This window comes from Panthera pardus, unplaced genomic scaffold (genome assembly GCF_024362965.1).
Source record: "Panthera pardus isolate Hobbes unplaced genomic scaffold, ASM2436296v1 HiC_scaffold_17, whole genome shotgun sequence".
In the NCBI taxonomy this organism is placed as follows: Eukaryota; Metazoa; Chordata; class Mammalia; order Carnivora; family Felidae; genus Panthera; species Panthera pardus.
In genome coordinates, this window is record NW_026526732.1 from 28,913,474 (window position 1) to 28,941,454 (window position 27,981).

The 27,981-nt window shown below is 40.1% G+C and overlaps 1 protein-coding gene across 13 annotated transcripts in view; it reads left to right on the plus strand.

The window, feature by feature from the left end:
* MAP7 (microtubule associated protein 7) overlaps positions 1-27,981 on the plus strand; it is a 179,735-nt gene that overhangs the window by 128,047 nt on the left and 23,707 nt on the right. For 5 of the 13 annotated variants that reach the window (XM_053904450.1, XM_053904454.1, XM_053904447.1 and 2 more), the window contains exons 4-9: positions 9,370-9,533; positions 10,010-10,127; positions 10,823-10,909; positions 14,436-14,546; positions 20,335-20,448; positions 25,191-25,342. In XM_053904450.1, the coding sequence (XP_053760425.1) occupies positions 9,370-9,533; positions 10,010-10,127; positions 10,823-10,909; positions 14,436-14,546; positions 20,335-20,448; positions 25,191-25,342 (746 nt within the window). Of the gene's footprint in view, positions 1-9,369; positions 9,534-10,009; positions 10,128-10,822; positions 10,910-14,435; positions 14,547-20,334; positions 20,449-23,525; positions 23,774-25,190; positions 25,343-27,981 lie in introns of those variants that run through there. The other 8 variants (XM_019420480.2, XM_019420477.2, XM_053904453.1 and 5 more) reach the window with 6 other exon arrangements.

Here is a 27,981-nt window from a genome sequence, read left to right on the forward strand (position 1 = left end):
CATTTTCTCAGAGGAACAAAGATACAAAGGTCATCTATACAATACTTGTGCCTTAAAACTATTTCATTTTCAAATTTGCTATAAAACTGATAACGTTACAATATGTTGACAGATTCAAGAGAGCACTTACAGAGATGTCTAGCAGGCGAATAGTCTTCTGCACTTGGGGAAATACAGCATTCCCCTTTCTGAAGATGATACAGATTAAGTTGTTTTTTTTTTTTCAATATGTGAAATTTATTGTCAAATTGGTTTCCATACAACACCCAGTGCTCATCCCAAAAGGTGCCCTCCTCAATACCCATCACCCACCCTCCCCTCCCTCCCACCCCCCATCAACCCTCAGTTTGTTCTCAGTTTTTAAGAGTCTCTTATGCTTTGGCTCTCTCCCACTCTAACCTCATTTTTTTTCCTTCCCCTCCCCCATGGGTTTCTGTTAAGTTTCTCGGGATCCACATAAGAGTGAAACCATATGGTACCTGTCTTTCTCTGTATGGCTTATTTCACTTAGCATCACACTCTCCAGTTCCATCCACGTTGCTACAAAGGGCCATATTTTGTTCTTTCTCATTGCCATGTAGTACTCCATTGTGTATATAAACCACAATTTCTTTATCCATTCATCAGTTGATGGACATATCCATTCATCAGTTGATGGACATTTAGGCTCTTTCCATAATTTGGCTATTGTTGAGAGGATACAGATTAAGTTTGAAATCAGCATGAATAGTGTCACATTCCCAACTGGGGCTTTCTGGCGTTCTATGACATCATGAAAGATTATCAGAGAATTGTATGATTGATTCAGGTAGCTTGTGAAGAAAAAAGTGAGCTTAGAAAACCTATCATTCAATTTATTCATAGTGGTCTTGTAGCTAAGTTCAAAGCTGTACAAGAGATCTATCATACTATAATATTGTTAGAAATCACATAGAAATCATATAGAAGATAATATAGAAAAGATTTTGGAGGGGGGGAGCCTGAGTGGCTCAGTAAGCATCCAACTCTTGATGTTGGCTCAGGTCATGATCTCATGGTTTGAGACCCAGCTCCACATCGGGCTCTGTGCTGAGAACATCGAGCCTGCTTGGGGTTCTCTCTCTGCCTCTTTCTCTGTCTCTCTCTGTCTTCTCTCTCTCTCAAAATAAATACATAAATATTTTAAAAATAATAATAGAAAATAAAAGAAGCTTTTGACCTTCAAACAAACATCAGTTGACTTGTATTTGAGTTTTTTTCTGTAGGTAATTTTATTCGACTTCTTTGCCCTTCCAGTCATAGCTTTGTATTTTGCCTTTTTTTTTTTTTTTTTAACCTCCCTGATCTCAGTGTGTTGTGAACGCAGGGACAGCACTGTTAGTAAGAGCATGGTCAAAAGATGAACAATCATTTCAGCCTGACTTGAATGTTCACCTCAAAAATGTTGATGGAGGATTAGGATTAATTAGTAAACAACCAATAATGCTGTATCCATTAGAGTCAGATGCAAAGCTGCCCCTGATCTCACACTTCACTTTATTCCATTAGCACAGTCGGTGGTTTTGACAAGACTATCCACAAAAAGACATGTATGAATTTTGGGACAGCAGTCTTCCTAATCCAAATTGCTACTGGGCAAAACTTTGACAGATCTGTGGCTACTCTTGGCATCCAGTCTCTGAAGTGGTCACTTAATGAATGTAGTGTACAAAAGCCCGTAAGGCTGTCTGGCAGGCTCTGAACAGCTAAGGGATCTGGATACACGTTAGTGGGAGGAATATGGATGTGAGCACATACCACAGCAGCTATATCATGAGTCAAGCTCAGGACTGGCAAGAATAAATGCTTGTTGCAGGATGGATTTGGTAACACAGAGGCTGAAGCTCTAACATAAAACAAATGAATCATTGTGACTAAGCAGCCATTATTTGTTTCTCCAGAACTGACTTTGCCTTTGAGGCTGAAGATTAAAAGATCTTAAAATCTGAAAAGTGAGGGGTCTTGTAAATAGGTGATGATAAAGGCTAAGAGTGATATGAGAAGATCAGGCTCTTCACATTGGATGACCAACTTGTCCCCAATACAGAGCAGGAGTCTAGTCCCTGGGAGGTGTTGCACATCACGCCCTTCCACATAATGGCTCATTGTTTGCTTGTAGAGTCAGACAGTCCAGAGATTGAATTCCACTTCCACCTCTGACTTATTGTGAGACATCAGGCATGTGACGTCACTTCTCTGTGTCTCAGACTTCTTATAATAAGGTTAATAGCAGTGTCTGCCTCACTGAGTGGCTGTGAAGATAATGCCTGTGAATCACTTGGTGTCAGCACAAAGTGAGCTGAAGACATCTCACCGAGGTGAAAAAATGGGGATGGCAGACCATGTGATTCCACAGATACTGATTTAGATGCCTGGGATTGGAGAAGCCTCATGTTTCCCGGCTGGGGGAGACAGAGAGAGAGGGTTGTTTGTGTCTCCTGGTCCAGCAGGGTAGGGCTCAGTAGACCTGCCAGGTGAGGAGGATGGCAACATTTTTTAAGGAGTAAAGTGGATTTGGGGTAAGGTGGTAACTAACTAAAAGATTCCAAGGACATCGGTTGGTCTGTGTGCTTTAGCACAACCCCCACTTACTTTAGCAGAGGCTGAACACTCCTTGAAGCCTGGCCCTGAAGATAGAAAGTCATGGATAGTATTGCATTCTTCTATCAAAAGTCCTTCAGCCCATGTATAAGGAGGGCTCTTGGGTCTTCCACAGGTATAAACTGCTCCCCCGGCCCCTCAGTCCCATTTAGTTTTCTACGGTGTGCAGGGAGGAAGGCCCCTCAGGGGCGGGAGACCTAATTGTAATCACACACAGCTCCTCAAAGAGAAAAACAAAAATTGAGTCCTGGCTGTTAATTGGAAAAGATCTTGGAGATCATTTTGTACATACCCTCTAATTTAGAAGTCAGGTAGGTTGGCTGATTTTCCCAAAGTCACGCAAAATTAGTAGCAGAATCAAAGCCTGAACTCAGATATTAGCACTTGTCATCTTCTGATTCTTTATGATATTCCTGGCTATGCTGGTACCCGGTGTTAGCAGGCACCGAGTCATATCCTTCCATAGCTTAATATGAAACCAACACAGCAGTTCTGTAGGTTTCAGAGATGACGTGATAACATTGCTCTACTCTCTGAATGTCACATTTTTTTTTTTTTTTTTTGTCATATGGTAGTGACACCTGTACTTACACAGATGTAAGCCTGTTCGGGACCAGGCTGCAGGGTGCCTAGGTGGCTCAGTCGGTTGAGCATCCGACTTCGGCTCAGGTCATGATCTCAGGGCTCATGAGTTCGAGCCCCGCATCAGGCTCTGTGCTGACAGCTCGGAGCCTGGAGCCTGCTTTGGATTCTGTCTCCCTCTCTCCCTGCCTCTCCCCTGCTTGTACTCTGTCTCTCCCTTTCTCTCAAAAGTAAATAAACATTAAAAAAAAAAAAAAAGGACCAGGCCGGGCACTAGATTGTTGAGTGACTGGAGCAGGGAGTCCATCCAGCCCACGAGTATGCTGTCTGAGTAGTTGGTCCTACCTGTGTTCTTCCCATCAGCTGCATTCCCTCTGGGGCAGCAGGGCAGGAATCGGTCTGCTTGTCATAAAGATTCGCTCACGATAATTATCTGTATGTATTGAGCTCCTGCTGTGTGTTGGCCCTGGGCTGAGCACTCCGCATGTCACCCTGAGCCCACCGAGACCCTGTCAGGAAAATGGCACCATAGCAGCTTGAGGAAATGAGACCACAGAAGTCACCACTTGCTCAGTGGCAGATGAATGGTAAATGGCAGGCCTGGGGGTGGACTCCCAGTCCTGTGAGCCCTGAGCCTGTGCTTTATCCGCTACAGGACTTTGCCTATCATTTTTGAATTCCTTTTAGTACAAGAGTCACTGTGTGTTTCTAAATGGAGTCCAAAATGATGGTGAGTTTCTCCTTTATGTGTCGCTGTCATACTGTTAATAGTGTCCCCTTTGCATGGCACTGATATATTGTTAGTGTCATTAAAGTATGATCCCGGTAGCAGCAGCTCAGGGGTGGAACGGATTTATTAATGGCCAGTGTTTCAGGGGCTTCAGTGGGTTTTCATTTTATTTTATGTTCTGATACCCAGAATCCAGGGAAAAATTAGAACTTCACGAGAATAAAGGTTAATAATACTATGATTCCTTTTTTGTACATGCTGTTCTTTTACAGAGCTGCCTCTATGAAATGAGTGATTGTTAATGACTTGAATGTGAAGAAATTGTTGTACTCATCTGCTCAGGCTGCCATAATGAAATACCATAGACTGGGGGGCTTAAACAGCAGATATTTATTTTCTTACCATTTGGGACACTGGAAAGTCCCAAGATTAAGGTTCTGGCAGGGTTCACTTTCTGGTGAGACCTCTCTTCTGGTTTGCAGAGGTCTGCTTTCTTCTCATGCGGTCTTTCCTCTGAGCATGAAGAGAGAGGGAGAGTGAGCTCTCTGGTATCTCTTTTTATAAGAATCACTAAGCCTATTGGGTCAGGGCCTCACCCTTATGACCTCATTTATTTATTTATTTGTTTAAAAAAATTTATTTATTTGTTATTTATTTTGAGGGAGAGAGCATGTACACGGGGGACAGGGGCAGAGAGAAAGGGAGAGAAGAAATCCCAAGCAGACTCTGAGATGTCAACGCGGAGCCTGACACGGAGCTCAATCTCACCAACTGTGAGATCGTGACCTGAGCCGAAATCGAGAGTCAGAAGCTTAACCGACTGAGCCACCCAGGCGCTCCCCTTATGACCTCATTTAAACAGGATTACCTTCTATAGGCCCTGTCTCCAAATGTAGTCACGTTGAGCATTAAGGCTTCAACATGTGAATTTAGGGATGGGGGTGGGAGTGGGGCGGAAGAGGGCAAGTTCAGTCCATAGCAGTTGCTGATTATTTTCTTGTGTTCAAATCTCTCATTTCTGAAGGAGAAAATACAAGACTTTGACATTACTTATCATTTACACAGTGTTTTAAATAAGTAAATTAAATTAACTTTCTTAGAATAAATTAACTTCTACTTCTCATTAAATAATCGAAATATTTTATGTGCTGTCCTTCAATTTAAAAGATACATGATCTGTACTTGGTAATACTGCTAACGCTCACCAACAGAGTCTACAATAATACAAAAGTGTTGTTTGCTCTTTCACCATCGTTTGCCCCATTCTCTTTGTAACTTTAAAGGCAAGGTAATAGGATCTCCACTTCCTGGTAGAAAATAGAAGTAGAACTCAATTAGAGCTCAATGGATAAGGAAATATTATTCCTTAAAAGGATTATTTGAGGTAAAATTAATTATTTTGTAACCTCTAGCCCTCTAGTGATTTATAGCACAACCTTAAGCACTACCTTTGATTTTCTGAATTGAAATCATAGTGATGGTGATGATGATGATGATGACGACGACGACAGATTTGGCAATAATCGCTAATATTTGTTGAATGTTTAATAATGTTTACTAATAACATACCCTAAAACTATGTTAAGTGTAGTTCTTCTTTTACTCCTTACAGGAAACCCATGGGGAAGGTCCTATATTTAGCCACAGTTTACTCTGACAAAAGTGAGGCATTGGGAGGTTAAGTAACTTACCCAAGACCACACAGTTATGGGTGAATGAATCAGGAAGTAGTGCCCAGTGAATCAGGAAGTAATTATTAAGACTTTTAGATATGTTCAAGTTGTGAAAAGCACTATGGTGAATGAGGGGAAGGGGGGAAAGCAAAGAAAACCTTTGCTACCTAGAAATCAGAATAGAAGAAATGCCGAAGTCTGTGGTAGATGTCGTAAGAGCAGCATTGACACCCCCCACCCCCCAGAAGAGCTGAAGCTCCTGCAGAAGACCTTGAGGGCAGTGTTCCTCCAAATGCCGTCAGTAGACCACTTGGGACCACCTAGAATCTCTTGGGAGGCAGTTTTCTGGGCCCCATCCTAGAATTAATAAATATGAATATGAGGGTTGGAGCCCAGGAATTTGCATTTTAACTACTATCCCCCCAACACACACATACACACATACCCCCTTCCAGAGGTGATCCTGAAATACATTGTAAGACCCCTGCCTTAAAGGATGGATCTGTTGGAATTAACAATGATGGCAGCTTTCTCAACAGGGAAACCATGGAAGCAAAGACATGGAAGAAGCATGGGTTATTTGGGAGGTGCAATAAGGAAACAGGACTAATTAGAAGTAAGAGGCTCTTCTGGAAAGCAATGCAGAATAAGGCCACATAAGGATATTAAGGCCAAGTTTAGGTAGGACTTTAGAAGTCAGTGGAGTTTCAGTTAAGTGAGAAAATAACCACAAATACGCATGAGCAAGAAAATAGCCTGATGAAAAACATGACTTAAGGAAAATTACCTGTGAATTGATAAATTCTTATTTTACAAATATATCTTACCGGTTTTAAAAAAATATTTTCTTAATATTTCATAAGCATTTTTTCTTGTTTTGTCTTTTGGCTTCTGGGACATCTTATAGGAAAAGACAAGATGACGTTCATAAATATCCTCAAAGAATCTGAAGTTTTCCTCAACATGGGGTATAAAAGTCAAAGACTATATAGTTTGAAAGCCAAGAGTTAAGAAATAGATGGGTCTTGCTGCCTGTATCCAGGCTTCAGGGTATAAAGCTATTTCTTTTTTCTGCCTGAGACCCTTACCCATTGCCTGTGGGAGTATAAATTGGTGTGACTTCCACAGAGGACAGTGTGAGAGTATCTATCAAAATTTTAAGTGTAGGGGCACCTGGGTGGCTCAGTCGGTTGAGCATCCGACTTCGGCTCAGGTCATGATCTCGCGGTCTGTGAGTTCAAGTCCTGCGTCGGGCTCTGTGCTGACAGCTCAGAGCCTGGAGCCTGCTTCAGATTCTGTGCCTCCCTCTCTCTCTGCCCCAACCCACTCGCATTCTATCTCTGTCTCTTTCAAAAATAAATAAACATTAAAAAAAAATTTTTTTTTAATTTAAGTGTATATTCCCTTGGATTCAGCAATTCTACTTCTACATAGATATGCTCACATCTCTACAGAGGTTATGATAACACAATGTCACTCAAGGTCTGAATTGGTAAAATACTGGAAACAACTAAGAAAATCTATCAATAAGTATTTGGTTATATAAAATAAGGTATGTTGGGGCACCTGGGTGGCTCAGCCGGTTAAGCATTCAACTCGTGGCTTTGGCTCAGGTCATGATCTCACAGTTTCATGAGTTTGAGCCCTGGGTTGGTCTCTGTGCTTGCAGCACGGACCCTGCTTGGGATCCTCTCTCTCCCCCTCTTTCTACCCTTCCCCACTCACATTGTCTCTGTCTCTCTCAAGATAAATACTCTTTAAAAAATATATAAAAAAATAAAATGTGGTATGTAGACAGTGAAATATTATACCGCCATTTAAAAGGTTGTTAGATTCATGTTTCACGTGTTGGTGTGCAGAGATCTCTAAGATCTATTTTCAGCGAAAAGACCAAGATGCAGAGCAGAAGTGCCATACTACAGTAATACATGGATTTTTACTTTCTTTTACATTTGCAGAAAAGGTAGAAGTGGAACATAAGAGGGTTTAAGGTTAGAGGAAGACCTTCATTTTGCCTTTTAATATTTCGAACTGTTTAAGCTTTGACAAAAATCTGTCACTGGAAATCCACCTTTTTAAATGAACTAAAATGTGTGGTATCATTGAAAGTCAGCTAGTAAGGTATTCAGGAAATCCAAAAGATGTGTGCATGAGGGTATGTGATCACAGTAAATTCACCTTTAAAAAAATGTTAGAATTATGTTCCCCATCTGTTACTTTCAATGTGTATTCTCATGGTGTTTATATTTATTCACTCATTTAGCAAATATTTATTGAGCACATACTATGTGCTTTTACTCCAAGTTTCAACATGGGCCTGAGACTTTCTTTAGAACCATCGGCTTTTAAAATTGGAAGGACTCTTGAAGATCAATTTCCACGTCTTTTAGGCAAGAGAAAACTGAAATTCAAATGAACGTGTCTTGAGATCTCCCCACCCATTAGTGGCAGTGCTGCTGGGAGAACCCAGTTCTCTCTGAGTAATGTCACAGGACAAACTCATCTTGCATCATCCTTGTTCTTTCACACAAGTAAAGTCCATTCAGATTTCCTTCAGTGGATTAGTCTCCTCAAGTGAACAGCTTTAGAAAAGGTATAATGGTAGCAGAAATACAGAATTGTTAACCTTAAACATTTAGAGGAAACTGAAATGTTCTGCATTTTTTTTTTCTATTAAAAAAATAACATTTTGGGGTGCCTAGGTGGCTCAGTCGGTTAAGCGTCCGACTTCGGCTCAGGTCATGATCTCACAGTCCATGGGTTCGAGCCCCGTGTCGGGCTCTGTGCTGACAGCTCAGAGCCTGGAGCCTGTTTCAGATTCTGTGTCTCCCTCTTTCTCTGACCCTCCCCTGTTCATGCTGTCTCTTTGTCTCAAAAATAAATAAATGTTAAAAAAATTTTTTTTTAAATAACATTTTAACTTATATGCCATTCAGTATCCTCAGGGTTTATGCTCTAAATTTTGTTTGGACTCTTTTACCTACTGTGTTAATAGATCACATTAAAGATAGGTTTATCACAGCTCAAGGAAGCATCATACTAAAAAAAAAAAAAAAAGTTTTGTTGGCTATGTGTTCCCCTAAAATGAGGAAGGAAGGAACATGGATATGTAAAGGAGAAAAGAAGCATTCCATCACTGAACAATATTTTTTGAATTGTTTATTTTCATTCAGGCTGTGATAGTAAGTCTTATCTAACCAGAGCGTGAGCATCTCAGACACCAGATCTGCTTACTTAGTCCCTCACGTCACTTAGGTGACTCAGTGTGATAAATCCACAAGGCATTTAATGTATCTTTTATCAACCATCAATTCTGGGGATTTTGTCCCAAATTCTTTTAATGTTTTCAGAGAACCAGTGCTTTGTTGAAACAAATGTAGTCGCAGGCTTTTGATCTGGAGGATGATCCCATTTTTTTAGAGAGAGAGAGAGAGGGATGGTGCCATTGGTTTTGTCAATAGTCAGAATTGAGACCAGAGCATGTGATGTATGCATTACTCTGTTGTAATAATATACCAAACTGCAGGACTGTAGGGGATTCCCAAAAAGTAGAATTCAGTGCATCTTCTTGGACCTCATTGTCAGCATACTAAATTATGCTATAAATTAACAGTGGTACTTTTTCCTGAAAATGTGAGGAAAGCAAAGGCCAGGCTTGGTAAAGACAAAACCAAAGAACTCCTACCTGTTCCTGTGGGCTGTTTATACAGTCCTGCCTGTTTAAGTTTTAAACCAGCCTATATTTCCCTTGTTTTTCTTCTAAAGCTGCAAGAGAAATCATCTGGTTAGAAAGGGAAGAGCGAGCCCGGCAGCACTATGAAAAGCACCTGGAAGAGCGGAAGAAGAAGCTGGAAGAGCAGAGGCTGAAGGAGGAGCGGAGGAGGGCTGCTGTGGAGGAAAAGCGGAGGCAGAGACTGGAGGAAGACAAAGTAAGACGCCGCCCCGGGAAGCACACAGGAGATTTGTCCGTTTCAGAAATGCAACACATTTACTATGAAACCTTCCATTAAGGTGCTGGGGTGCACAGCAGAATTAAGGAATCAGTTTTATAGATAGTCACAGCTTCTAGGGAGGTTGGGGTATGGAAGGCAGGTCCCAAATGGCGTGATTGTTGCAGTTACTTCCCTAGAAACTTTAAAAGCCCAGGTGTCTGGTCTTCGAGCTATAACTTATTTATGTTCAGTTCGCCCATATGAAAGTATTGAGACGCTTTATCACCTGGGACCTGATGATTTCAGTAACCATCCCAAGTTGATACTCCTCCCACCCTAAGATAAGGCGTCAAAGTTAGGAAGTAGGAGTACTAAGGTAAAGGTTTCAGTGGTGCCTTGCTCCATTCTGCCTTAAGTTGAAGAAGCCTCAAGCAACCAGGTTGAATCTAATCTTCCACTCCGTTTCATTTGAGGAACGCCATGAAGCTGTTGTACGGCGTACAATGGAAAGGAGCCAGAAGCCAAGACAGAAGCATAACCGCTGGTCATGGGGAGGCTCTCTCCATGGGAGCCCCAGCATCCACAGTGCAGGTAAACAAACAGTGATTGCCTTCAAAATCACTACTTTCTTCCTGGACAGTGAAAGGCCAGTTGCTTCTTTTTCTCTAAGTCTGTGTTTCCAAAACAAAAATCCTGCTGAAATAATTCAACTATAATGAAATGATGATCCTAGCTGTTTGAGGATAAGAGGGTGATGGAGGTAAGATAAGATTCTCTCTCTCCCATAACACAGGCTGCTTTTCTCTTTGGTTACATAGTTCCTCGAAGAGATAGAAATCTATGCAATGTTTCTAAGTAAACGTGCAGTTTCCACTCTGCATTATTTTAAGTAATCCTTTACATTAAGTTGTCAGGTTTATGGAATAAATTCACCAGTTTTGTCTTCCTCTCTGGAAGAATCCTAGCAGTATTGACCGATCAAAATCAATACTATGAACTTGTGTATTCAGACCTTAGAGCGTGTGCAGTTTTAATGCTCCGCGGGAGAAAGTGCAGGTTCTGAAACCACAACCAGTGAATGCCTCAGCTATTATTCCCTTGTTCTTGAATAGACATAAAATCATACTGAAATTTGGACGTAGTGAAAGGCTTTATTTTTGTACTGTAAATTCAATGAACCTTGAATTTTATATAGTGTGTCAGTTTTTTTCCATCTGTGTGAGTCTAATAACTTTTTTTTTTTTTTTTTTACTTTGAAAAATCATTGTCTTACATTCTGTCTCCAGGTGGTTTTGTTGCATCATCATTCACCTTTCTCGATTTAGCAGGCCTGGACCACCACTTCACAACTCTTGGTGGTACTAGAAAATCTGGTACAGACATCCCCGTGGTTGCCGGTTGCCTGACCTGTAGCTAGCACCTCTGACCTAGGGCCAGTTCATCGCTAGCTGAGCCGTCACCACCTTAGTCATAATGCATGCTTAATACCCCATTGCATAGACCTAGATCTGGGCATGGCACAGTGTTTCTTAAGTGTGATGATGGTAGAACTCAGGTGACTTGAAGGTGTTGAAATAATGTCATTACATGTGATGTGTTTACTTTCTCTTTAAGTGATCGTTTTGGGTAAAATCTTTAAAAAGTGTTTTTTAGTTAATAGATTACCTGGAATCGAAGTACATCCAGTTGGTGTGCCCCCCGCCCCACACCCCTGTCAGTACTGCTGTTTCCACTGTTAGTTTTAGCCTAAATAACAATGGATTTTTGCTTACTCTCTTCTTTTATTCCTAACATTCAGTGTATCTTCTAGAACCTCTGTTTTAAAAATTCTGAAAGCAAATTATCACAGCTTTCCTGTGGCGTTAAACCATACTTAAAAGCACTTTTTTTTCCTTGGCTCTTAATGACCCAGTGGTACAGGGTGGGCATGTGTCAAATCTGTAATCATAAGGATCATTCATGTGTGATATTTTATCCTAAGGGCAGTTTTACGTAAATGTTCCATACAGAAAAGCTGTCATAGTATATATTTTTATGACCTTATTTTTCCTTTACTTGGCTTCATGTTTTACTTGTGTCCAGCAGAAGTACACTCTGTTACAGATTTTCAAATATTTTTAAGGGGAAATACAGTCACTTGCCTTTAATTCTTGCTTCCACGCTCAGAGTTTAATATATGACCTTCATTTCTGCCACCCACAGCAAGAGAAACTAGTGTATTTGTTAGCTCTTGCATAAAATCCATTTTTATTTTTTTTTATTTATTTTTTTTTTTTAAATATTTTTTTCAACTTTTTTTATTTATTTTTGGGACAGAGAGAGACAGAGCATGAACGGGGAGGGGCAGAGAGAGAGGGAGACACAGAATCGGAAACAGGCTCCAGGCTCCGAGCCATCAGCCCAGAGCCCGACGCGGGGCTCGAACTCACGGACCGCGAGATCGTGACCTGGCTGAAGTCGGACGCTTAACTGACTGCGCCACCCAGGCGCCCCTAAAATCCATTTTTATAAGGGCTGTGAATCAGAGAAGATTGCTGCTGTGCTAAACAGAGAAGTTTGAAAATAACTGGAATTTGCCAAAATTCTCAAAGGTCAGAATGATCTGCTGTGATGTTAAGAGCAGTGACCTGGTCTTACTCATATACAACAATGCCTCACTCAGGATGGGCACTCAGTTAGTGTTTGCTGATCAAAAAACAGATCCTAGAAATTAAATTTAATCCATATTAAATCAGTGTGTTGCCTTACTGCTTACATATCGACTAGTGCTGGTTTGTAAATTTTTTTTAACTGATTCTTTTTTATTTTTAAGTATTTATTTATTTATTTATTTATTCATTTATTTATTTATTTATTTATTTTAAGAGAGACAGAGACAGCACAAGTGGAGAGGGGCAGAGAGAGAAAGAAGAGAGGGCATCCCAAGCAGGCTCCATGCCATCAGCACAGAGCCCAGCATGGGGCTCGAACTCACAAACCGTGAGATCCTGACCTGAGCTGAAATCGAGTCAGATGATTAACCGACTAAGCCACCCAGGCACCCCAAAACTGACTCTTAATAAATCCTTTCGTGAATTTGTATTTTGTTCAGGGAGAAAAAGAAACGATTGGAAATTTTTATTGTATTAAGTAATATAATTCTCATTAGATTAAGTAATACAATCAATACATGTGACACCTCCATAATTTTAACCATGCAGAGTAGGCCTCCAATTAGGCACACTGTCCCTCAACTAAAGCTTAACACATAAAACAATATCAGAAAATGAATTGCTTGATTCACTTAGAAATGACTTTGATCGTTCCTTATACCCCTGGATCTTACATTTTATCATTTAGATGTTCCTTTTGATATTTTATCCTAAATCTTCAGGATTGCCCTAAGAGCCTATCAGTTAAGTGTAAATTTACGTCACAGAAACAATGTTTGGGTTTGTTTGTTTTATAATGAAGTTGCTTCAACCATACCAATGTGTCCCAGTAGAGATAGGAATGTCTGATGTTGGGGGAAGCCTTGTTTATCCGTACATTATAAACAATGACCAAAATGATTATTCTGTGGAGAGAAGTTTACTGTAAAGTTCTGACTACCAGTGTTAGACCCGTGAGAACTGGGTTTTAAAGGCATCTACCTAAAGAATATGTTTGTTTGTTTTTAGTTTTAGAAGAAGCTAACAATAGAAAAATAAAACAAAATATGGCAACACCTTTTTTACCTTTGGCTATCACAGGTCAGAACACCTACTCGCCCTCCTAAATAAATACAATGAGATTTTTAGACTTTTGTTCTGTGCACTTTTATTCAGGGAATGTGATTTATTCTAATGAGCATGGTTATAATTTGGTTCCGCTGCACAGACAACAAACTAACAGAGGTGATTTTTGCCTATTTTATATGGCTATTATTCTCTTCTGGCTTGACCTTTAAGAATTACTCTAAAATTACTGACCTGAAGGATGAACAGTATTACTAATAAAGTTAAAGAGAAAGAATGCTAATTTTCTTTATATATTGCTGTCAGTTTTGTTGGGCAAGTTTGTGGACTGATTCTACATTTGTAAACTGCACTAGACTCTGTGTAACGGGCATAGAGGTGTGGTTATTCATAGACTTTTTAAAAAGAAATGCTATAGCAGCCATCCTTTCCATACCCAGAGTATTTCTTTTTCTTTTTAAAGTTTATTTTGTCAGAGAGAGAGAGAGTGGGGGAAGGGCAGAGAGAGAGGGAGAGAGAGAATCCCAAGCAGGCTCCACAGTGTCAGCACAGAGCCCGATGTGGGGCTCGATCGCATGAACCATGAGATCATGACCTGAGCCGCAATCAAGAGTCAGGTGCTTAACTGACTGAACCACCCAGGCGCCCCTTTCTTTCTTTTTAATCTGTTTTTCTGTAATGAACATTAACACCCTAGGTAAAGTAACTCTACCAGCAGAGGTATCAGCAAATGCATAGAACCTGGTATTCCTCTTTTTTTCCTAGTGTTTACATTCTGTTTTACCAGCCCTCTCACTACCCCCTTGTTCCTACTTGGGAAAATTATGAGGGCATCCACTTTTACAATCCTCTCTTTGTTTTCCAGTCTGCCTCCATTAGTTTAGTTCCCCTCCACTGGCCTGCCTTTGATCCTCATCTGTCTGTTGTACTTATAGCAATACGCCTGAATTTTCCTGGCTGACAAACTGGTGTGCTAAACGTTTATTTTATCCGATGAGAAAAATAATTTTATTTCTGGCCTTTAAGTTACCTTTAAGACATCCACTTAGAAAACTGTGCTGTTATGTAAGATCTAGTGATAGAGCTGAAAGCATCCAATCCTAGTTTTTCCTTCCATCAGTGAACTAGGAAATTGCAATCCTGCATGCTGGCTGTCAATTAGCATTATCTCCATTTGTTTTAGATCCAGACAGGCGGTCAGTTTCCACCATGAATCTTTCGAAACATGTCGATCCCGTCATTAGCAAGCGGCTCTCCTCTTCATCTGCAACTTTACTAAATTCTCCAGATAGAGGTACAGTCAAAAGGAAAACAAAACAACAAAAAAAAAAAGTGTTCTGTTATTTACTTAATGCTTCTTTTTTTTTTCTGGATGTTTACAGCTAAAAATCAGCATCTGAAGTTGCTTTCCCTACGTTTCTTAAATAGGAAGAACAAAACTTCAGAATAAAAAAGCAATAAGCGGCTGAGCAGCATTTCCCTTGCGACAAGAACCTTGCTCATGTTAGAACTTGGCTGAATGGTTGCATTTAGCAGTGATGAAAGCGGTGCTTCTCAACTTTTTAGTAAATGAGTTTACAGCTCCAGAAATCACCCACTTATCCACCAACATGCAAATAATCTTTGTTACGAACACTTACTTTACTTCAATCATATTGTCTTTGACTTCTCATCTGTACTTTGGGAATTCCAAGCTTTGACTTTCTAAAAAATCTTCTTAAATGATTCATGTTGGTAGATTTCATTTTACGGTTTGAGTTCTCATTTAACAAAACCTTACTGCATTTCTTGTGTGTGTGTGATTGGTTTTTGGTGTCCATTCATTTTGCTCTTAAGGGATTTGGCCTAACTTCAAGAATATATCATCATTGAAGTTTCCTAAAACTTTTAATAATCGTATCCCTCCAATTAATGTTTTATTTGAATTTTGAGTTTTATTCATCCCATGGATTTACAGTACATGAATTTTGAGTTATTTATGAAATTAAAGTTTTATTTTGCATATTTATATGTCATAGAAGGAAAAAATCAAGTTTTTAAGATAAGCTTCGGTTTTACAGAACTAAGATTTTAAATTAGAAAACCAAAGAATTGTTGTGCAATATGAAAACATATACTCTTTAAAAGTAACAAAGTCATGGTTATTTTGAATGTTTTATTAAGAAACTGGGAAACGTTCAGTCTTTAAAAAGAATGCAATGTGTGCATGTTCTGTGTGTATGAGTATTCATATATTTTGTATTGTATAAAAGTTGTGTCATTGTAATGTACAATGTTATACCTGTTGTTGTTATTTTATAACTAATAACTACTCTCTTAAAGCGGTAAATGTTTGAGTAACTTCCTATTCTTGCCTTTTAACCTGCACCATTCCTCTTTTTTTTTTAACTAATTTGCTCAACTATTAACTAAATGATAACTAGTAAATGATGATGACTAACTAAATCATTGATATTAGACATATAGTCAAATTAGGGGCCTTTTAGATGTTAGAGAAAAGTATTATGAACTAAAACTCCTTTCATAAATAGGTTTTATTTTCAAACCCATCCCCTTAGTATAAAATATAGCATGTGAATGCTATTCTTACAATTGCCTACTCATCTTTTCTTTGGATTTGGTCACTTACTCAGCACTTTAATGTGTCAACCCATGTCTAAGACAAACTGCAGTTGGGATTTTACAGTGCTTTGATGTCAAACCTGGCTTACTGCCTCCTACAGTTTCACAGCTGAAATTGGGGTAGATGAGCGATAAACCAAACAGTACATCCTACCACACTTCTGTGGGATGACAACGATCTTTCAACTAGCAAGATGTTTTATAGATTCTGCGTGATAGTATCTAATTGGATATGCTTTTTAAATATTTTTTTTAATGTTTGTTTGTTTTTGAGAGAGAGAGAGCAAGCACACATGCGGGGGTGGGGCAGAGAGAAAGGGGAACAGAGGATCCGAAGCAAGCTCTATACTGACAGCAGAGAGCCTGATGGCAGGGCTTGAGCTCACGAGCCGTGAGATCATGACCTGAGCCAAAGTCAGACGCTTAACCAACTGAGCCACCCAGGTGCCCCTGATTGGATATTCTTTTTTTTTTTTTTAATGTTTACTAATTTTATTTATTTTTGGGGAGCGGAGTGAGTGGGGGATGGGCAGAGAGATGGGGAGACACAGAACCCGAAGCAGGCTTCAGGCTCTGAGCCATCCGCACAGAGCCCCACGCGGGGCTCGAACTCACAAACCGCGAGATCATGACCTGAGCCGAAGTCGGACCCTTAACCGACTGAGCCACCCAGGCGCCCCTGCATCCTCTGTTCTTACCCCATGGGTGGTGCCCTTCCTTAGATCGACTCTGACTGTATGTGTGCTTTTTTAGATGAGGTTAAGGATCAGGGAAAGTTCAATAGCCAGTTCATGGCAAGGGCCAAGAAACTGCCCCTTGAATCACGCACGGGGCCCATCAAATTGAATCCTAAGCTGAACTTAACAGAATCAGAGGGAAAGCACTAAATTTGGGGATTCTGCTTCTCTGGCCCCTTGTCAGAAGAATTGTGAACCAGTTCCTGGGTCTAATAGGCAAGGTCAAGGTTGGCCAGAAAGGAGGATTCAGTTCATCCAGGAACTTCCATATGGTCCACGAAACAATTTTGTTTTAAGTTAGACAAATCCTCAGGGCAGTGAGGAGCCTAGGCCTTTTAATGAGAATAGAAATTCTTCTGAATTTGAACTTCTCTAATTTAAAATTTAAGTAATTTTGTTAATTTGCTTTTCTGCTATTTTTAAAAGTTGGTGTTATGCTTTATTATCAAGTTAGGAAGTATTCTTATCAAATTATTAAATTAGAAGCTTTTACAGACAAATCTGGTAAAGGGAATATACCATTACTAGAGTGTCTGAGCTTTCTCAACCCTATAGCACAGGGCTTAAGGCTGATATTAAATTGAGGTTCTGGTGCTGTCAGGGTTCAGCTGGAACGCTCCACTGGTTATTAAAAATACTGAAATGTTTCCATACCATTTGGTGTAAATATCCACTTCCTCACACGGTGCTTCCCCAGGTCCTCCAGAGCTAATGCATGGCATCCATTAGCTCTGTGCCTGTGCCCTACCTGTTTTTAAATATTTTTATTATCACACTTGAATATAGTGTCATATAGACTGATAAAATGACCTGAGTTAAAGGAAAGCTCTAATTACCAAAGATCTTTTTTAATTGCTGCAATAGAGGGATTTTTGCCACTGGAGATTTTTGCATTAAAAATGTGTTTCTTCATATTCTTAAGCTACCTCCTTAACCAGTTTTTTTTCCCCCCTCAAGGAAGAATAGGGAGTTTGAAAAAAGCAAGAAATGAAGTTGCCTACTGTTTGATTAGAATTAGTCCGTACATTTTGCCTTAGAATCTAGATCACAGGGCATGGTGGTAGACCTGAAGCTGAATTCTGCCCACAGGCATCTTCTGTTTGACTGGAGTAGGGTGTTTTGTTCTTTAAATTGAATCCATTGCCATCATCCTAAAAATGGAATATATCAAGTAACATTTAGGTTTCCTACTTCTAATGAAATATCAGGATGTGGCAACACTTGCCTGATTTTTGCATGACACTCGTCTGAAACTGAACAATGATTTCCTGCTTATGGAAGAAGGTGGCAGTGCAAATACCTCTAATGTTCATGTGCCTCCCCTGGTCCACGTGGTCTATTATAGGAATTGTCAGTATCTCCTTTTTAAGTGCTTAAGTAGGATCAATACTATAGAGTTGTTTCACAAGAATTAATATCTCTTCCTTCATCTTCAAATCAGGCCCTTGGGGCGCCTGGGTGGCTCAGTCGGTTAAGCGGCCGCCTTCAGCTCAGGTCATGATCTCGCGGTCCGTGAGTTTGAGCCCCGCGTCGGGCTCTGTGCTGACAGCTCAGAGCCTGGAGCCTGTTTCAGATTCTGTGTCTCCCTCTCTCTGACCTTCCCCCGTTCATGCTCTGTCTCTCTCTGTCTCAAAAATAAATAAACGTTAAAAAAAATAAAAAAATAAAATAAAATCAGGCCCTGCTAGGTGAAAAAAAAGAAAAAACAATAAACAATAAACTAATTCCTGTCCTAACCTTTATTAAAAAGTCGTCTTATGGAAGACATCTATCTCTATCTTGTTCAGGGCATAGTAATGAATGCAGAGGAAGGGGAAACATGTTTCTTCTGGCAAAAGCTTTCATTCACAGTGTCAGAGCTAGAAAACAAATTTCTTCAGATTTGCTTTCAACACAAGTCAGAGAAGGTTTTTAATCTTCCTTTGAGGCAAATTCTTTGGTTGATGCTTTAAAGTCTCACAGAAATAAAGTTAATGAACTTCTTAATCCAGGGGGAAAGAAAAGAGCTGTCTTTTCAATGATAAACCATCTCTGCAATTCTAAGCCAGCCCTCCTACAGAGTTTATCAGGGAGAGGAAGCATTCCTCTCTTCCCTTTCTCATCTACTTGAAAATATAGTTCTTTTGAAGATTTTCATGTATCCTCATCACCTTTCCCAGTGGTTTTATTCTGTGAATGTATTCCACTTTTAGTTTGCTTTAAATTCTGTGACTGATGCCCACATGCACACTGCCGTAGTATAGTATGTAACAGCACTTATTCCCTTATGTGTTCTACTCTGCAGCTATTTCTATATTATATGTGTAATTGTCCGTATACAACATATAACATCTATATTATCCTTTTATTTGTGTCTATCAGATAAGATTCAATTTAACTATGAAGACTCTCCTAATAACAAAATCTAATAAACAATTCACTAATTCTTAAATTCACCATAGCCTTGATCAAAATAGCTTCTTTTTAAAAATAAAGTCAGGAACTTAAGATGCTTTTTGGAGGTTGGTAATTCCTTTCAAGTAGGAGGAGATATTTTTTATAACAACATTTAACATCAGATAACTTCTGTTTAACTAATATTCTAGAATTTAGATGCCATTTCTTGAAAATTCAACATATAAAAGGTTATTAAAAAAAAAAAAGTCACTCCAGAGACAACAGGATGTACATCTGCTGTTTATGGTACCAAACAGAAGTGGCCTTGTCAGGTTTAGACAGTTTTAAAGACTTTTGTAAGGGACTTGGAGTGTATTCTAAAACAGAGACATATGATCACTTTAGTGATATTTGCAGGATTTTGCTAGCTTCTTTCCTGATATTTTTGGAAAGTAGCTTCTATATTTTCATGGGCCACCACTCAAAGCTAACAATATAAGCAAAATAGTTAATTTATGATTAGCACATATATCCTGACAATGGTCTTGCCAACCAAGCCCCAGTACAATTTGAGACTATATTTCATTGCGTTCTTCTAAATTTATTTTCTGGAGCCTTCACACACCCACTGGTAATTTCCAAGATTGAGTTTATATTGGCTTTTGGCTTTTCTGTTTAATTTTTATCTTGCTTCAGGTTTACCCTCATTCTCTGCCAAAATGTTTATGTTGTTGCCAAACAGGGACCTGAAAGAACCTGGCTTGCTGAATGGAAAAGTCAAAAGGAAATCCCACACAGAACTTTGCCTGGGTCCTCTTTCATTTTATTATCTCTCATTTCCCCCAAGTGCCGAAGCCACAGTTCATGACATCTGGCAGAATGTCATGGAGACCCTTTCTGTCTTTATTGATACAGAAATGCAGTCTTTCATTAGCTGCCAAAGCCTCTGTTGGAGTTGATTGTTCAGGGTACTTAGGAAGCCCTTGGGTTGAGATGTGTGCCTTCAGCCCACTGCCCATCCTGATGAGGGCCGATTGGTACGACTACATCCCAAACCCGTGGTCGACACGCTATTTCTGTCTTGTTTGTTACTTGTTCGTTCCTAAAGGAGGGTGGTTAGCAAACTCTGCATCCATAACACTAACATCTTGAAGAAAGGCAGCGTTATGGAATAGCTCCTCCTTTGGGCAGAGTTCCTGTCTCCCGGTCTCTCTGCCGACTGTCCTCCCTGGAGAGCCTCGTCTCTCCAAGGCCTGGCACGTGGAAGCCATAAGTATGATGTTCTTGTGCACTCTCCTGCCCCTGGAAAGAATTCCTCTAACATCTTGCTTATGTGGTGACGTTTAGCTCGCCGCCTGCAGCTCAGCCCATGGGAGAGCAGCGTTGTTAACAGACTGCTGACGCCCACACATGCGTTCCTGGCCAGAAGCAAAAGCGCGGCTGCCTTGTCTGGAGACCCAGGTAAAACTGTTCGAGGTGCAACTTTCTTGGTGAGGTCAAGTCCTCTTTCGGAAGCACATCTGAGCCTCCAGTATTCATCATAATCACGTCTCCGTCTTTCCCAGTGTGTTTGCTTCTCTCTCCTTGGGTGCAGTGGCTTTGAAAATGTCTGCCGGTGTTGGTTTCGCGGCCCTGGTATTGTTCCCTCCTTAGCATCCACCTAAGCATCTTACCTGGACCCCAGATGCCAGGCAAACCAAGGGTGTCCCTCCTTGTGATGAGATGGCTTCAGATGCTTCTGTGTGTTTGTGACATCACCAGAAAGACCTATCCCTTTCCCACCGTTCTTTCTGCCCCTGCATCTGAGCACATGATCAGAAGTAGACATAATTTAATACTAATATATTGACTGAGGAATAAAATCAGAGCCCAAGTCAATTTAAGCGAGAGTTTCATGATGTGGCTGTGGGCGAGCTACTTCCCCTCCCTGTGCCAGTCTTTCTATGTAATCTAGGAATTAGTACCCTCTCAAATGTCTAAGAGTTGTGGGGAAGGCTAATTATAGTGTTCTCATTTGTTACATACTTTGAAAATATGGAGAATGTGCCAAACACTGGTTATTGTAATTAGTTATAACTCCTCTACGTTTTTGAAATGCAAAGCATGCCCAAATAAGCCAATTAGTTTAATGAGAAGTTAGTAGAGAGCCGATATCTCATTGCAAAGAAAGATACGTATTTGGCTTTTGGCAACATCTCTTTCATAGTGAGCCGGTTTGGTTTTCTGTGGCACAGTTGGTAGATCTCCATAACCCGTCTACCAGCCCTTGTCTTTGGCACTTAGGAAATTACACAGCCTCTTCATAAAGTTCCCTTTAAAAATATTTTGCCTCTGCAAGTCTCTTCGTGATCATTAACCCTCTTTACAAATAATTCTTGGTGGTTTTATGATTTTTTTTTTCCATCCATGGCGCCCCAGTGAGCTGATAGCAACCCTAATTCTCACAGTACCCGCCAGGAGGCGGTCAAAAATCAAGTAGACATTCCTACCACCTGCGTGTGGAAACCAAGTGCACAGATTATAAGTGACTTCTACCAGAGCCACTTAGAATTCTAATTGGTGATTGGGTCTTAAACATGCTTATCCAACCTCCGTCCTCGGCGCCCTGGAGTAATGCTCTGTGTGCAGTGTGTGTTCAATTAGCTGGACCACAGTGTTCTGTGTTCTCTGCGAAAGAACTCTCCTGGCAGCTGTCACATCACATCCGAGATTTTTTTCTGGAGCAAAATGTACAGCTTATTTCAAGATCGTTTATTTTCTGCCTATGAGTGTCATGCTTCTACGCAAGTCATGAAAGTTTTTCCGTATGTCCAGCTAATTGGGGAACCTTTAAAATTGCTTTCATTCCTGTTTCATAGGATCTAAATAGTTTAGGGCTCACATGCTTTGGGATCTCCACACTGTATGTAGCTTCATGCTAACTGCCTGCCTCACAGCTGAAAAAGTGTCTGTCTTTGCAGTTTCCGTCACCACTAACTTGTGTCAATTCTCTCGCTCCCCCTCCAGTGTTGTCCAATGCCATTTCCTCATTTTCCACCCCGCCCCCCCCCTTCCCACCTTCCTTCTTCATTGTTACACTCAGTCAGGGTGCTTTTTACCTGCTAACTGGCTGTTCTTTGCCACTTTCCCATTCTCCTTTTCCACAAATTTTGATACATTTCTGTAATTTACTTTAGTGTGAAGCAATGCATAGACCTTCAGTTGAGTTGCTGGTCTTATTAACACATTCCTTAGATCATTGTTACCTGTTAATTGAATTGATACGGCCTATATTTAATGACCCAAAACTGTTGTCTTTAAATTTTTTTCCCATTTGAAATTATGTATATAAACATCGCTTGTGTTTCTCTTGTCAAAAACACTTTATCCATCGCTTTCATTTTGCCACCTGCTCTCCTCAGTTATTCTTTCTTTCCATTTTACTGTTGTGCCTTGAGTTCGTGATATATCCCATTGCCATTGGCGAGAGGATGGCCTACATCAGAGCCAGGGTTACGTGGCAGATGAAGACAGCCACCCTTTCCCCTAGAATGTTTGGGGATTGCAAACTCCCAGAACAGGCAATAAGAGCACTTGAAATTTGGAAGTCTCCTACCTCTTATTTGTGGCCACTGGTCTGGGTTGACTTCTCCATGCCCATTTTTTAAAAATACACGGAAAATACCTGTGATTATTAGAGCTCAGGATGAAATGAGTTGATACATATAAAACATTTAGAGTAGTACCTACACATAGTGGTGCTCGATAAATATTATCATGTTTCTATTTGGTAATTTTTCAATTCTCTCTGCTGCACTCTAACCACTTGTACTGCATTATCTTTTCTCTGCACCTTTTCATACAGCTCATTTAGAAACTCTTGAATAAACAAGATTAATGCACACTTGCTACCAAAAGTAAGAGGAAGTAGAGATACTGTGGAAGACTTTCTGGTAGACACTCCAGACAAGAATTTTTGTGTTTATTAAGACTACTTTGGGATACAGAGGGCACTCTGGGAAAATAAAAATAACAGCTATATATTATTGCCCTTACTCTTCGGAAGGGCAAGATACATTTTTTTTTAAGACAATTAATTGATTTAAAGGTTTCAGGATTTTCAGTGGTTGCTGTTCGGAACAATGAATTCCGTGAAACATAATATTCTTAGAATTTACAGTGTTTATTTTAGCCAGGCGATGTTCCTTGAACAATTAAATTTGAAGAATTCTGTACAAGCTACACTAGATAGATTTGAGGGTATTTTCTCCCTTTGCTCAGTATTACCTCAATGCTAGAATAAAGAATGAACAGAGAGGCATGATGAGCTTGGCTTACACCCATGATCATCTCAGGAAATGCCCCCTGAAATTATTTTCCACTGGAAAATAGATAACCCCCTGAAGTTATTTTCCACTGGAGGAAAATGATACCGTATTTCTGTGCTGCTTTTTTCCTGTCAGACCCCTGGCCTCAACAGGGCTTCTTGATCCTTGAGCGAGGTAAATGACCTCTGGCTGTGCCCTTAGGCAGTATGTGCCTCTCCTGGTCCCGTAATCTTGAGGAGGTGCTCTGTGCCAGGATGTTATTCTTTAAATGCGTTTGATTGGCTTGGAAGAGTTTTGCATTAATTAACTCTTCATTGTCTGGGAAATGCAAATGCTTTTTTGTGGGACCTGACCAAATGGTTATGTTCAGTTTTCCCTATGATCACAACAAGCCAAATGAGACAAGGTTCTCCTTTCTCACAATAAAGGCATCTTCCTTCATCATTAAGGTCTGAAGCCAAGCTTTATGTCAGTCCCAGGTAAGATAAACATATTCTTTTAAGGACAACAGGGGAGGGGGGGGGGTGGTGGTTACAAAGTGTTTTAGTTTATCCTGAAGAAATAGAGTTCTGTTTTCAGAGGATTGGAAAAGAGAATGCAGTGTCTAGTTTATTCCCAGCCTTGACCATTCAGTGATAACCAGAAGATACTACAAATCATTTAATGACAGAGCACATGAATAAATAAGCCATCTGATCAACATTCTGTCTGTAGATAAGTAACAAATATTTCTTGTCTCTATAATTCCAAAATTCCCAACTTTTGAGTTTTTAATTTATTAATAAATACTATTATACATAGCTGAAATAATGGTCTTTTTAAAGGTTTGCTACAATGGCTAGAAGTGGGTAAAGTCCTTTTATAACATCATCCAAACACCTAGTATTCTTCTCAGAAGTCATGTTTAATTGTCTTACTCTTTTGCTGGGGAACAGGATTTCTCGGTGAGATCTGAAAATGAACCTTGGAACCTTAGTACCCACACTTTGGATACCTATGTAGTGTTCTATGAATGTCCTTAAACCCATTGTTCCTCAGAATCATGTGATTCATGACAGTGTCCCTGTGAATGTGAATGGTCGGAAACTATGTGATTTTCAAAACCTTTATCAACCTGAGTAAAACTGTAAAAGCTTTTCATGACTCAACTTTATTTTTGGCAATTCTAACATGTTTATGTTCTATTCATCATTTTAAATGATTACATCCCACTTCTGCATAAATTCTATTGCTTGTTATACACCATCAAATGCCTTGGCTTTTGGGAAAACCCATCAGCTATGCATCTGATTTGCCTTTAAATAGACAACACATTTACAAAATTTGTTTCTGGGAATTATTAGTTATCTTTGTGACCAGTCTTAACTCCTGGTAAGACTTGGTCACTTAACATTATAAAAATTCTTTCCACCGGCTGTTGAACTTCACCCTGGAAATAGCTGGAATGTCTCTTGCTTGCCTGCTTGCTTGTTTCCTGTCTTTCCACCTTTGTTCCATCTTAAAGCTAATTGGGAAAAATCTAATTGTAAACAGTCCTTATATAAAAGCTATCTGTCACTAATGTAGCATTTTAGCAGAACCATTACTTCATAGGAAGATAAGGCCATTGCTTTCTATATGAGATTACATCTGCGTCTTTAATCAGTGTCTAAATAGCCAAATAGCTTATACAGTCTAGATTTTTCACTTGGACATGGCTTCTCTTTGGACACACTGTAAACTGATAGGACTGTCAGGAGAGTTGAATATGAAGGCTCTGGACACCTTTAGGTAATAACATCTTCTCCCTACTTTTCTTTCTACCTCTGCTTTGCTCCTTTTCCTGAACCTGCTTTTGGCTTTCCTTCACCTGCTCCTCTGGCACTCTTGTGTGTAAAACAATCACCTGCACCCTAGTTATCCCCATTTGTCCTCGTTCAGCATCTTGCAGCCCCATCAACATCATGCCCTACAAAGCTGCACACTCTAGAAATCTGACGGATCGACCCAAATTCTTGGTAACACCGCCAGAGGGCTCTGCGCGAAGGAGGACTGTTCATGGCACAGTGGTGAGTAGCCGTTGGGAACAGCCAGGCATGTCTGTGCGGAGTGGACACCACCCTGAGGTGCGGTGTGGGTGTCAGAGTGGGAGGTGCCCACACCTGGGCAGTGGTGTCCCCACGCTTTCTCTCCACTTGGGAGTTTTGTTCCCCCTAAAAACGTGAACTTGAAGATGAAAACCAGTCTTTGTCTAAGTTTGTGCGATTGGCCCAAGTAGCACACGGGTGCCTCAGTGCAAACCAGTGCAATGCCAGGACACTTTGACATTCCTGAAAGTAAGAAACCCTTTGACAGAGGTCAAAGAGCCTGGGCCCCTGCCTCTGCGTGTTATTAAGCCCCCATATCCAGAAGCTGTCTGAACTCTCAGTGTGCTTCACCAAAAAGCAAAGTAAAGAATTTTTGTCTGCCTAGCTCATCCCTCCCTGTCAAGGCCCAGATCTGAAAATATAGTGACAAAAGTATTTTGAAGACACTAGTGATTTGCTAAGTAATCCTTGAAAGGCCACTGGGCTGTGTTACAGACTCTTGTTTTGCAAGTGAAGAATATAATTTGTACTTGGCATTACTGGCAAGGTGGCTGAGCTGACATTAATGTTCACCTCTAATTAATTTCATGCCATAAATGCAATGAGGTAACTCGTATGTCTCCATGCATCTTTCTTCTTCAAACTCTGTGCTATTTAGTATCCGTTGAAAGGAGCAGACATTGTTGTGTGGTCTTCAGTGATTGTACTGTAGTCTTGAAGGACTCCCCAGTCAACCGGAAGACCTCGTTGCCTCTCTCCCATAGTAATACCATGACCTGTTTAATGAAAGGCTGAACGATTTTTTTAAAACCTTAACTTCCCAGAGCAGTTCAGATTTATAAAGCCGATGGACACTTAAAAGGATTTTGTGTAGCTGTTTGAGGATAATTTGAGGCTTGTGAGAGCTCGATGGCTTTGCCTACGGGCCGTTTTCTTTCAAGCCCCAGGCTTTCAGGAATCAGTGTTTAATTCATGATTGAGTCAGACTTCCAGCCCTACAAGCTAAAGGTGAAACTACCTTTGATGTCTGGGTAGTTTTTCATCCTTAGCGCATGGGTGCTTCAGAGTGCCTAGCTGTGGATAAAAAGCAATAGTTGGGGTGAACAGCTTGGGCCCCAAAGGTTGAGTACTTATTGGAGAGGGAAAAGTACCTACCAAAGGAAAAATACCTTGCTGCAGATAAAAACACAACATAACACACCAGGAGGGGAGGATGAGAGCTGACCCATGGCCAACAGATTAAATGAGAGGGATTTGTCATCACATGATCCAGAAACTCTACTTTCTCACCCATTTTTAATTTTTTTTTAACGCCTTCCTCTTTCTATATTTGACTTACTGGTTGTCTTTTCATCTCTTTACGACCAAATGTTTAGGCAAATACCTATTTCCGGAAAGTGACTCACAAGTCACTTTTGCCCCAGAGCTGCACTGTGGAATTCATTTGAGCAACCAGCAGCAGTTGGTCATGGAAGCACTTGAAAAGTGGCTAGTGAGAATGACAAAGAATTTTAAATTTAATTTCCTTTTTAAAAATGTTTAATTACAGTAAAAAAAATACATATAACAAAATGTACTGTCTTAACCGTTTCTAAGTGTACATTTCAGTAATATTACGTATATTTTTCAGAACTTATTAAATCTTGAAAAACTGAAACTATACCCACTAAGGGACAACTCCCCATTTTCTCCTCTCCCAATCCCTGGTAACCCACCATTTCAGTTTCTGTTTCTTTGAATTTGACTAGTATAGATACCTCATACGAATGGAATCATACAGTATTTATCTTTTTGTGACTGGCTTATTTCACTTTGCATAGTGTCCATCCATGTTGTAGCATGTGACAGGATTTCTGTCCTTAAGGCTAATAAAACTGCATTGTATGTATGTATGCATATACACAAACACACGCATATACACCACATTTTGTTAATCCATTCACCCGCTGACGGACATTTGAGTTGCTTCTGCCTCTTGACTACTATGAATAGCACAGCTATATATGTGGGTAACAGATCTCTTTCAAGACCCTGCCTCCAGTTGTTCTGGATATATACCCAGAAGTGGGATTGCTGGATTTTGTGGTCATTCCATTTCTAATATTTTGCCCTACTGCCATATTGTTTTCCATAGCAATGCCCCATTTAACTTACGTTCCCCCAACAGTATAGACGGGTTCCGGTTCTTCCACATCTTCACCAACACTTGTCACTTTCTTGTGAAAATCATAATGGTGTGTGAGGTGCTATCTCACTGTGGTTTTGATTTGCATTTCCCTAACAATCAGTGATACTGAGCATCTTTCTATGTGCTTGCTTGTTGACCATTCACATATCTTTTTTTGGAGAAATATCTACTCAAGTCCTTTGCTCATCTTTTATTCTTATTCTTTAATTTGTTTAATCTTTATTTTTTTTTGTTGAGTTGTAGGATATTTACATATTCTGGATATTACATGTTCTGGATATTAATCTCTTTTCAGATATATGATTTGCAAATATTTCTCTTTCTGTAGGTTACCTTATTACTCTGTTGATTATATGTATCCTTTGATGCACGGGAGTTTTTAAGTTTGATGTAGTCCCATTTGTCTCTTTTTGCTTTTGTGGCCTTTTGGTAC